General features: G+C 41.7%; 1 protein-coding gene and 1 non-coding gene across 2 annotated transcripts; one reads left to right on the top strand and one right to left on the bottom strand.

Moving 5' to 3' along the window:
* Nucleotides 1-2982: 2982 nt before the first annotated feature.
* LOC117273898 (small nucleolar RNA R71) lies at nucleotides 2983-3089 on the bottom strand. The gene has a single exon (XR_004503920.1). It is a non-coding gene; the product is annotated as a small nucleolar RNA R71 (small nucleolar RNA).
* A 733-nt stretch (nucleotides 3090-3822) lies between these two features.
* Nucleotides 3823-5330, top strand: LOC138906311 (uncharacterized). Its single transcript, XM_070194846.1, has 4 exons — nucleotides 3823-3909; nucleotides 4249-4725; nucleotides 4796-5134; nucleotides 5229-5330. The coding sequence occupies exons 1-4, from the start codon at nucleotides 3823-3825 to the stop codon at nucleotides 5328-5330; spliced, it is 1005 nt and encodes a 334-aa protein (XP_070050947.1).
* The last annotated feature ends 6324 nt before the right edge of the window (nucleotides 5331-11654 follow it).

The raw sequence follows: 11654 nt of genomic DNA, 5'->3' as shown, positions 1-11654 counted from the left end.
GATTGAAAATAGAATCTCTAATTTTTCTTTTTTTATTTTTATAGAAATTGGAGTACTTGTATTATTTTCAATTCAAAATAGTTATTTTGTAGTGTTTGGATAAAATAAAAAGTAATTTTAAGTATTTATTTTTAAGCTAAACTGATAAAAACAAGTCAAAAGCTAAAATTACTAACATAAGATTTTTACTTTAAAAGTCATTTAAAATAAACTCATCCCAACCGGACTCTAAGACATCATATTACGTGACATTGAGATGAGCATTTTAATTACCAAGCTCAGTCCGAAAGCAGTCTAGATTGTTACTTTTGGAAAAACAATTCCTACCATGATTTTTTACTAGAATTGGAAATCTTTGGTTAATAATATAGGAGATATGCATTGTTTGACTACAATTTAAGGTGGCTTGTTTCATACGCAATAATTCATTACCTACTTTTTATTTTTACACCTTTCAAAACCTGAAAGTCGCAATCCAATTAGAATGAAATTGAGTTTTATCCAATAATTTTTCGATAATAAGAGCATGGCCACTTATAAGTTATAACCGACTAACTTGGAAATTGCCTTTACCCTTTCAAACCAGAGATTTGACAAGAGAATTGCCAATTTAATTTTCAAGATAGATTTTAGTTTTGTGTTTTCTCCACATGAAAGACTTAGATTTTTTTGTAGAAATATAGGTAGAAATTATTTTCTTGCTCTGGTCATAGAGAGCTACCATTTGTATTTTGGACAATGTCAAACGGAAAAGAGTTCTACCTCTCTTGTAGGATAAAAATGGTGTGTTAATATCCCGAAGAATGCTAAGCATTTATGGTTATATTCCTCATAATTTAGCACTCTTAAACTATGTGCTCATACCAGTGTTTTAAAAAGTATTTTCGGGGCTATTCCTGGGGGCGAGGCGCACCAAAAATGTCCCGAGGTGATGGTGTGGGAGTGATGTGTGGCTATAATTTCATAGTTTAGCACATTATTCGCCTTACATTTTATATGCTTTAATGATAAATTATACTTTATTTGCGCGTAACGGAGTCTATTTTATGTGTAGGTGAATTGGAGATAAAAGTAGAACAAAAGGAATAATTAAAGTCTAAAGCGTGCTCGAAAATAATTGAAAAGAAGAAAGAAAGAAGTGAGCAGCCGATAAATGAAAAGCTAGCGAAGTCAGGCGTTAGAGCAGGCTGGGCGAGTCCTTTAGCTCGCGTGGGAGCTGGCGACGTCAGGCCCGGGGCAAGCTCAAGCAAGCGTTATACCTCGCGACGTCAGGCCCGAGGCGAGCTTAAGCTGGCGTTATGCCTCGCGAGGCCAGGTCTGAGGCACGCACATTCCGAGCTTTGAAGACTTATTTCGTCTCCTGGTTTGACTAGGACTTGGTCTACGTGTTTAGGACTCTTGACAACCGGAGGCAAGGATAGCTCGTGGAACAACCGTTAGGAGCTACACTCATCGATTTTTACATCCCTTTATCCTTACTTTGTAATTTAATTATGCAAAATATTTTGGATATTGTTACTATGAGTATGAGTAGCTAAACTCCTAATCTAAGGTTTTGATGGAACCTATTGAAGGATGATTTTCTTGTTACGTTAATATAGATTTACCGTAGTATTTTCTCTATTTGTTTAACTATAATATTATTGTGGCTGATTGAAGGGCCCTCAATTGGTTATGCCTATTTAGTATGTATTACTCGGGAGAGAGTGCATATTTAGGTAGTTGTAGAACAACATCACTCCTAACGTATATGAGGGATCAATACAAAGGGTTTAAAGGTGAGATTAAGGATAACGAAACCTTGGTGCGATCCGAGTAAGCCGTACTTAATGCCAGCTAGCGTAATTCGGGAGAATATGTCTAGTAAATTGTGGTAATGACTTGGGAGAGAGTTATGACAGTCAAAGTGCTCGTGATCGATAGAGAAGACTTAGGCAAATTTATAGAAAATGTAGCGGAAAAGATTCCGACAATAAGGGAAATCAGAACCTTAGATCATTCCAATTCTTGTCTACAACCCGTTAGTAGTTAGTTATTAATCGTGGCATTTTCATTACGTAATATTTAGTTAGTAAACATCCAAATTATTACTTAAATATTTCTGAAGATTGATTGTGTGAGTTTGTACGAGTCTAGTAGCTGTATTTGATAGGTTAATTTCCTGTGGGATTCGACTCCAGACATATTAGCCTGAATATATTTGCAACGACCGCTTAGTCCTTTTTATAAGGCATAGTTGGGCGTGATCAAATTTTGGCGTCATTGCTGGGGAGTTAACGGTGTTATTAATTGTAGCTACAAGAAGTGCTAGAATTCTTAGTGTAGTCAATTTTCTTCATTTTAAACCAAATACATTGAAATTTTAACGTTTGTAGTCTTGGGTGTTACAGGTGCATGCCTAGGGACTCCTCGAGAATTGGTGAATTGCTCGAAGCATTATCAGATCCTGAGAAAGTTTTCAAGGCACTAAATCGTGCAAACAAGAAAGGCAAACATCAACAAAACTCGACAGACCAAATCGAACCAGACATGGATGACGGAATAGAAAATCCGATCAACAACAGAAACAATGCGAATGAACCAAACAATTAGGGTGTGGTGCCTCTTGTACCAGAAGTAGCATTATATGATTAGGCACAACCCACCGCCGACAATCTGGCAACCGTAATTGCAGTCCCTCAGATACAAGCGGAATAATTTCAAATCACAAACAATATGCTACATTTGTTGCAGAATAAGGGACTGTTCTCAGGGTCATACGTTGAAGATCCTCAGCAATATCTGAAGAATTTCCTGTCGATATGTGTCACGTAAAGGCAACCTAATGTGACACCGGAAGCAATAAAGTTGTTGTTGTTTCCATTCTCGATGACAGGAGAAGCTCAGACTTGGCTTAATTCACTCCCCATAAATTCCATCACTACTTGGGAAGAATTAGTCAAGCAATTTTTGAACAAGTTCTACCCACCCAATAAAACTGCCAAACAAATTGATGATATATTGAGCTTCAGGCAGAGACCGACAGAATCACTACAAGAAACGTGGGAGAGGTTCAAGGGTATGCTGGTTAAGTGTCCACATCATGGCATTCCAGATCAGACGTTGGGGCAGAGATTCTATATGGGACTGGCAGACGGCTTAAAGGCCAATGTTGATGCTTCAGCAGGTGGAGCATTTTTGAGCAAAATATTCAGAGAATGCACGATGGATGACAGGAGACTCTACGATCACTCGTGTAGTTCACTCAGTGGCTTTGGACCCAAACAACTCCATAGCTGAAAATATGGCCACTCTAATGACGCAAATGAGTATCCTCACCAAAAAGATCGATGAATCAGGCCAAAAATAGCAGGTACACATAGTTGACGCAACTAATGGGGGCTTATGTACACCATGCATTAATCATCCTTATGTATGCTCGTAAAGTGCAGAAGGTGACAACCAGCACTATCAGGAAGATATGAACTATGTAGCCAACTATGGGGGACAGAAGCAAGGTGGTCAGAATTGGGGACAACATAATCAACAATATAGACCAGCACAACAACAGTACAATAACAGCAACAATTCTGGAGCTATGCGACCACAGGGTCAAGTGGTGCCTTACCAAAGGCAACATGGTTACAACCAGCAAAATCAACAGCTAGCTTATCAACAACCTCAACAACAACAGATTGTGAGACAAAATGATGGGTTTGTTGAACTCAAGGGAATGCTGGACAACAATAACAGAATGTTGCAACAACTGGAAAAATGCAAGAGAGAGTGGACTCATATGAATCAGCGATAAAAGGTAATGAGATTCAATTAGGACAGATTTCTATGGCTCTAAACAATCGTCCCCAAGGGACGTTACCTGTAGGCACACAAGTCAATCTAAAAGATCAGGGGCCGAAAGAGCTTATGGAAGTGAGTCTATGAAATGACAGAGACCTAGATCTGGAGCAAGAGATTGCTCGCGAAAGCCAACCTACTGAAACACTTATGCCAGTGCCCATTGAGATAGATGATTCAACGGGGTTAACTGAGGTGACGGTATAACATGCACAAGAGAGCACAAGCAAAGAAAAAGAGATTGCGAAGGAGACTGAGCTAGCACAAGAAACGATAGTAGAAGCAGTGCCTAAGCAAGATAAAACTCAAATCACACGAAAGAAGCGACCTCCAGCACCATTCCCGCAGATATTGGCCAAATATCAGAAGGACGAGCAATATAAGAAATTCATAGAGATGTTGAAATAAATACAGGTGAACATTCCACTGATTGATGTGTTGCGGGAGATGTATGGGTATGCCAAAATGATGAAAGATTTAATGTCTCTCAAATTCGACTCCCAAGACCTGTCCACTGTTACATTGACACAGACCTGTAGTGCAGTCGTGACGAGACTCATAGCTGAGAAGTTGTCAGACCCAGGGAGTTTCACAATCCCATGCACGATAGGCAGCTATGCTTTTGCTAAAACATTGTGTGATTTGGGGGCAAGCATAAACTTGATGCCCTTGGCTATCTACAAAAGGCTAGGCATTGAAAGAGCTAGACCCGCGTCCATGTTACTGCAGCTAGCCGACGGGACAGTGAAGAGGCCCTCTGGTATCCTTGATGATGTATTAGTACAGGTTGGGAAGTTTGTGTTCCCAGCAGATTTTGTCATTCTAGACTGCCGGGTTGACGAGGAGATTCCCATAATTTTGGGAAGACCATTCGTGGCCACTGGGAGTGATGTAAATTGCATGTGAAACTAGAGAGCTCAAAATGAGACTAAATGATGCATAAATAACATTCAACGTGCAGAAATCTATGCGGCGACCAAGTGAATTTGCTAACTGCTCTCTAATAGAAGTTATGGATATAATTATGGAGGAGGAAGATGAGACCTTGAATGTTAAAGACCCTCTAGCAGCCTGTCTCATGAACTTAGATGAAGCAAATGGAGAGGATTTGGCGGAGTGGGTGCCGGCCCTTGACGGCCAAGGGTTTTGGAAAAGAGAGCTCAAATTTGAGCCTTTGCACTTAGAAGAAAGAAAAATTCCTCCAGCTAAGCCATCGATAGAAGAGCCACCAAAGTTGGAACTGAAGCCGCTACCACCTCACCTCAGGTATGCTTTCTTGGGACCTAACTCAACTTTACTGGTAATTATCTCATATGGTTTGTTAGATGTGCAGAAAGAATAGCTTTTGCAGGTATTGAGTGAGTGCAAAACTGCAATTGGTTGGACCATTGCAGACATTAAGGGTATCAGCCCGACCTTCTCTATGCATAAGATTCTACTGGAAAATGGCCACAAACCTTCCAGAGAACATTAAAGAAGACAGAACCCCAACATGAAGGAAGTTGTGAAAAAGGAGGTAATAAAGTGGTTAGATGCGGGGGTCATTTTCCCCATCTTCGACAGCAACTGGATCAGCCCAGTCCAATGTGTGCCTAAGAAAGGTGGGATGACTATAGTGCAAAACGAGAACAATGAGTTGATATCAACAAGAACAGTCACGGGATGGCGAATTTTTATGGACTACAGAAGATTGAACATAACTTTCCCTTGCCGTTCATTGATCAAATGCTAGATAGATTGGCTGGGAAGTCTCACTTTTGCTTTCTGGATGGATACTCGGGGTATAATCAAATCTTCATTACCCCAGAATAGAGAGAGAAAACATCATTCACTTGTCCATATAGCGTCTACGCCTTCCGGAGGATACTGCTCGGCTTATGCAATACACCCGTCATATTTCAAAGGTGCATGATGGCCATCTTTACTGATATGGTAGAGGACATCATTGAGGTCTTTATGGATGATTTCTTGGTGGTGGGAGACTCATTCGATGATTGCCTAAGGAATTTGAAAAGAGTGCTGAAAAGATGTGTCGAGACTAATCTGGTACTCAATTGAGAAAAGTGCCATTTTATGGTACATGAAGGTATAGTCTTGGGGTACCTAGTGTCGAGTAAGGGCATTGAGGTAGATCGTGCAAAGGTTGATGTGATAGAAAATCTTCCACCACCCACTTCCGTCAAAGCAATAAGAAATTTCCTTGGCCACGTCGGGTTCTATAGACGGTTTATAAAAGATTTTTCCAAAATTGTTAACCCCTTGTGTAAATTGCTTGAAAAAGATCACCCTTTTGTATTTTCTAATGACTGCAGGGTAGCTTTTGAGGAATTGAAGAATAGGCTGGTGACATCACCTATCATAGTTGCATCTGACTAGGATCGATCATTTGAGCTGATGTGAGACGCAAGCGACTATGCTGTGGGAGCAGTGCTTGGACAGCGCAAAGACAAAGTCTTGCATCCAATATATTATTCAAGTAGAACTTTGAGTGGTGCCCAACTCAATTACACAGTGACTGAGAAGGAGATGCTAGTAGTGGTGTTCGCATTTGACAAATTCAGGTCCTACCTGATAGGCTCGAAGGTAGTTGTTTATACTGACCATGCTGCTCTCAGGTACCTAATTGATAAGAAGGAGTCAAAGTTGCGCCTAATTCGATGGATGCTACTGCTGTAACAATTTGACTTGGAAATCCGTGACCGAAAGGGAACGGAGAACCAAGTGGCTGATCATTTATCCAGGCTGGAAGGAGCCGAAAAGAAGGTTGAGGTGGAAGAGATTGTGGAAACTTTCCCGGATGAACAACTACTAGCCACGAGTCTTGAGGTAGCACCATGGTATGCACACATTGCAAACTACCTGGCAAGCGGTATTGTTCCCTATGACATTTCCTCTGTTCAAAAGAAAAAGTTCTTTCGTGACTGTCGCATGTATTATTGGGATGAGCTGTGAGGACTCGTAAAAGTTTTAACCAAAAACTCGAGGTTTCGTGGTGCCAAGATAGATTCCTGCGTTACTATAGTAGAAATTCTCGCGGTTCAGACTTTTTGGACTAAACAGTACCCTACAGACTCAGAGGAAAATATTTCACAGAAGAAAGTGTTTTTGCGGCCCATTATGCGGCCGCATAATCACTCTGCGGACCGCATAATGGCCGCAGAGTGAAGCAGTAAGTTTGGCCAATTTGAGGTCAGTTTTGCGGTCGATTGCGACTGCATATCGGTAAAATAATATCCTCTTGGGTTTCTACGAAGGGAGTTCTACGGTACATTATGCTACCGCAGAACAAGTATGCGGACCGCATACTGGTCGTATACTTGAGCCGAAAGTTTAGGCCCCTGAGGGCCATTTCTGCGGTCACTTTGCGGACCGCAGACTTGTGTCGGGGCACCATTTTTCTTAATTTAAAATCCGACCCCACATTCCGTTAAAATACCCCTTAGGTCTATTTTGAGCTCATTTTTCTGATATTTCTAGAGTGAGAGAGAGAGGGTTCAAGAGGGAGGACCTAAGTTTTCATCAAATTGATCTTCAATCATCACTTGAAGCTTTGGAAATATTCAAGTAGAGCACCAAATTCTTCATCCAAAAGGGTAAGACTTCATCACCCCAGCTCTTAATTTCAAACATAGTTATAATGGGGGTACTAGTGTGATACTTCATGGGTAAAAGGGTGGTTTATCTTGCATGCATGTATGATAAGGAGTGGGGGGGGGGGAGTGAGATAGAACCATGAACGTTTTCCTAATTTTGGGTTCAATTTGTATATTGCTAAAATAGATTGAGGTTGCTAAGGGGTCCGGATAATTGTAGAGTCTAAAGAAGCGCAATTGAGGTATGTATGGCTAACTCTCTTCTTCCTAGAATCGAACTCATGGTGTCCGAATAATGGGTGTAAGTTCTAACTTGATTATACTAGAATTGTTTGCCTTAGTGTGTTGGATTGAAAGATCCATGTTCCCTAATTGTTTTAGATGGTTACCATGTCATCATGATATTTGAGAATGTAATTATGTTGTTTCCAAGCTCCTTCCCTTGTGTGTGCAATGCCTTATGTGATGGTACTTATCGACATGAATGATGATGTTATTTGAACGGATAAAAAGGGAAAAGACTTGAATTGTAAAATGTTCTCAAGTGGCAAGAACTACTTAATAAATGTGGCTGTTTGTGCTATGTAATAAAAGATGGGAAAGAAATATGAATTGAGTGAACAATTGAAAGAGGTTATGCCTCAAGTGAGATGGCTTAGCCGATCGGGCCGAGATCGGACGCCATGCTATACACATGGTGGCATTTGTGTTGGAATTATTGATTTACATGGTGGAAATAGATATTTCTCACTTGAGATGACTTAGCCGGTCGGGCCGAGACCAGACTCCGTGTTAAAACACGGTAGCATTGTGAGTTGTGGCTTTGGCACTAAAGATTATTAATCTAAAAAGATGGAAAGATTGAATTGGAAACTATGTGACCCTTACTTGGTATTTTCTTTGTATTTCTATGAAGCTCTTATTGATTATTATGACTGCCTTCTCTTTGTTTCACTGTTCATTCTACTAAGATTGGTGTTTGCCTGACATACTAGTACTATTCGACAGTACTAACGTCCCTTTTGTCGGGGGCGCTACATCTTTGAATGGATGTAGGTGGTTCCATCACAGATAGTGTCGATCGCAGATAGTGGTGCTCTCTTTCTCTCCTCACAGCAGTCTTGGTGAGCCCCATTTCTCCCATGGGTCATGTAGTCCTTCTTTTGTATAAGTTTTCATATTTTGAGGTATAGCCGAGGCCTTGTTGCCGGCATTGTCATGTTGCTCTTTTGTACTCTTAGAGGCTCCGTAGACGTTTATGTGGGTCATGTATGTATGTTGGGGTGGTCGATGGATCGAGTTGTATTCTGGGAACTCAACTATGGCATAATGTATATAAGAAAAAATGAACTAGCAACGTTTATATATTTATATAACTGATCTTCCCGCTGTTTTACAAATGGTGATGTGATCCCTTTTTGGATTATGAATGAGTCGGGTAGGAAAGGTTTAATAGGCTTGCTCGATCGGGTTCACTCGGTTGAGCGTCGGTCGCACTCCCCGAGGTTGGGGTGCGACATGAGCCTTATCTGTTCCGGATTTGTGTTGATAACATGATCCGGAGATGTATCCCTAAGATAGACCAATCTTCTAATTTGCAGGCTTGTCACGCGTAACCATATGGTGGCCATTTAGGGGGAGGAAGGACAACTGCGAAAGTGTTGGAGTCGGGCTTCTACTGGCCGACATTGTTCAAAGATGCACACTTATGGGTGAAGGGTTGTGACGAATGCCAACGAACCGGGAATATTACCCGTTGACATGAGATGCCTATGAACCCAATTCAGGAGGTAGAAGTGTTTGATGTATGGGGAATCGATTTCATGGGGCCTTTCGTCAGCTCATATGGCAACAAGTACATACTCGTAGTTGTGGACTACGTGTCAAAATGGGTGGAGGCGGCAACGCTCCCTACAAATGATGCAAGAGGGTAATTAGTTTTTTTGAGAACGAATATATTCACCCGATTTGGCACTCCAAGGGCAATAATCAGTGACGGAGGCACTCACTTCTGTAATCGAGCCTTCGCAAAGTTGTTAGGAAAGTATGATGTATGCCACAAGGTTGCCACACCATATCATCCACAAATGAGTGGGCAAGTGGAAGTTTCGAACAAAGAGATAAAGAGCGTTTTGACAAAGACTGTGAACGCTACAAGAACGGATTGGGCGAGAAAGTTAGATGATGCACTCTAGGCATATCGTGCCTCTTTCAAAACTCTGATTGGCATGTCGCCATATAAATTGGTGTTTTGGAAGGCGTGTCACTTACCAGTGAAGTTGGAGCATGGAACTTTATAGGCATTGAGGCAGCTGAATCTCGATATAGAAGTTGCGGGTACAAGTAGAATCACAGAGTTGCATGAGCTTGATGAGTTTCGCTATCATGCTTTTGAGAGCACAAGACTATACAAGGAGAGAATGAAGATGATGCATGATAAAAATATTCTTGAGCGGACTTTTAAACCCAGAGATATGGTATTGCTATACAATTCAAGATTAAAGTTATTTCCGGGCAAATTAAAGTCAAGATGGTCAGGACCATTTCGTGTGGTAGAGATTCACCCCAATGGTGCCGTAATGATTGCTGCGTAAAATGACTCTCGCACATTTAGATTTAATGGGCACAGGTTAAAATATTATTTGGGCATGGATGATGCGAAAGTAGTGTCGGTGACTCATCTGCTCAAGCCACCAAGGTTGAGCGAGCCTTAAGTACAATTACATGCGTTGTGCCGCGACGTTAAATTAGGCACTTCATGGGAGGCAACCCATTATGATATTGTATTCGTCAGGCCGTGCCATTAACTAAGGCACTCGTTGGGAGGCAACTCAATTCGTAGTTGATTTTTAGTGTAGTTAGAATTTTTTTTTAGTTTTTAGGTACTAACATGTTTGAAGGTAATTTTAGCAAGTCGTACAGTGCACTGCGCGTCGCCTGGTCCACATCGAGTTGGGCCAAGAGTAGGTCTCGCGTCGCCTGATGTAAAGCTCGCGTGGGAGCTCGCCTCGCGAGGGGTAAAGCGAGGTGTATCTGGCATTGGAGCTCGCCTCGCAAGGGGAAATATGAGGTGTATCTAGCGTTGGAGCTCACCTCGCGAGGGATAAGGTGAAGCAGCGACCTCGCGTCGCCAGGTAAGTGAAAATCTCGATTTATTTTAATCCCCGTTCCTTTATTTCTTTTAACCTCATCCCTTAAAACCCAACCTAAAGCCCAGAACCTCACTACACATAGACGCTCAAAACTTCACTGCCCAAAGATTCACTGCTCACACACTCACGCAAGAAGAACACTGCAAAGCCCCCTCCCTCGCAAACCCATTGAAGTTAAGCAACCTCCTGTTATTTCTTTCATTTGCACCAGCAATTCACAAGCAAATCCTTCCTCTTAAAGCTTCTAAGGTATGATTCTTTTATCTTTCCTTTGCAATTTCGAGTTGGGTAAAGGTATGCAACTAGACACGAAATTTAGGGGTTGTTCTTCATTGTAGTATTGTATTTGTGTGTACCAACCCCATGAACCCCATAGGAATGGTGTTGCTATTGTGTGAACAAGTGGTAGTAAGAAACTCCCAAGCCGATTTGGGAGGGTGAGGTAAACCCTCACCTCTACAAGAACTCCCATGGCACTAATGCATGCTAAATGTTTGTTATAATGCCTCAATGACATTCCTTGTCCCCATTGGAGCCCGAGTCTCCGGGATTAATATACTAGTGTTATGTAGTCGTGCACCACGTTAAAATCTTAAGTGTGGGGTAGCTCACTGGTAGCCCGATGCTTCAAAATTGGAGGAAGCACCCATGTGTTGTTTTTTGATTCTCGTGTTAAGAAAATACGAGGTGAAGTCTGAGTAACCTCGGAAATTTGGGCAAGACCATGTGTGTCATATTGTAATGCAGTTTTAACTGATTAATGATTACTTGTGTATGAACGAATATGCCTCCGAGAAAAGACACCGACAAAGGAAAGGTTACTTCCACTGCTCCGGCTAAAGCAAAGGCGACCTCCGCACCTCTACCAAAGAAGAGAAAATGGGGAGAAGCTACCTCCAGTCAAGGTGAAGGAGCACAAGTTGTGGCAGCTGTAGCGGCCATGCGTCCACAACCCCAAGGCCAACGGGAGTTTGGCATCAGAAGCATACCCCCACATACTAAGGATTGGTATATGCGTTTTAGGCCTAAACATGTACATCCGGAAGCCGCTATCCATGAGCGCCAACTGCAAGAA

The sequence above is a fragment of the Nicotiana tomentosiformis genome, chromosome 2 (genome assembly GCF_000390325.3).
Source record: "Nicotiana tomentosiformis chromosome 2, ASM39032v3, whole genome shotgun sequence".
Lineage (NCBI taxonomy): Eukaryota > Viridiplantae > Streptophyta > Magnoliopsida > Solanales > Solanaceae > Nicotiana > Nicotiana tomentosiformis.
The sequence above is the reverse complement of the archived record's forward strand: the minus strand, read 5'-3'. Positions and strand labels throughout refer to the sequence as shown.

Excerpts from the sequence above, each read along its gene's own strand:
- LOC138906311 (XM_070194846.1), top strand. The coding sequence starts at position 3,823 with ATGGCTCTAAACAATCGTCCCCAAGGGACGTTACCTGTAGGCACACAA. Across the intron at positions 3,910-4,248 it reads GGCCGAAAGAGCTTATGGAA|GTGAACATTCCACTGATTGA; the intron begins GTGAGTCTATGA and ends AAATAAATACAG. Across the intron at positions 4,726-4,795 it reads TCGTGGCCACTGGGAGTGAT|AAATCTATGCGGCGACCAAG; the intron begins GTAAATTGCATG and ends TTCAACGTGCAG.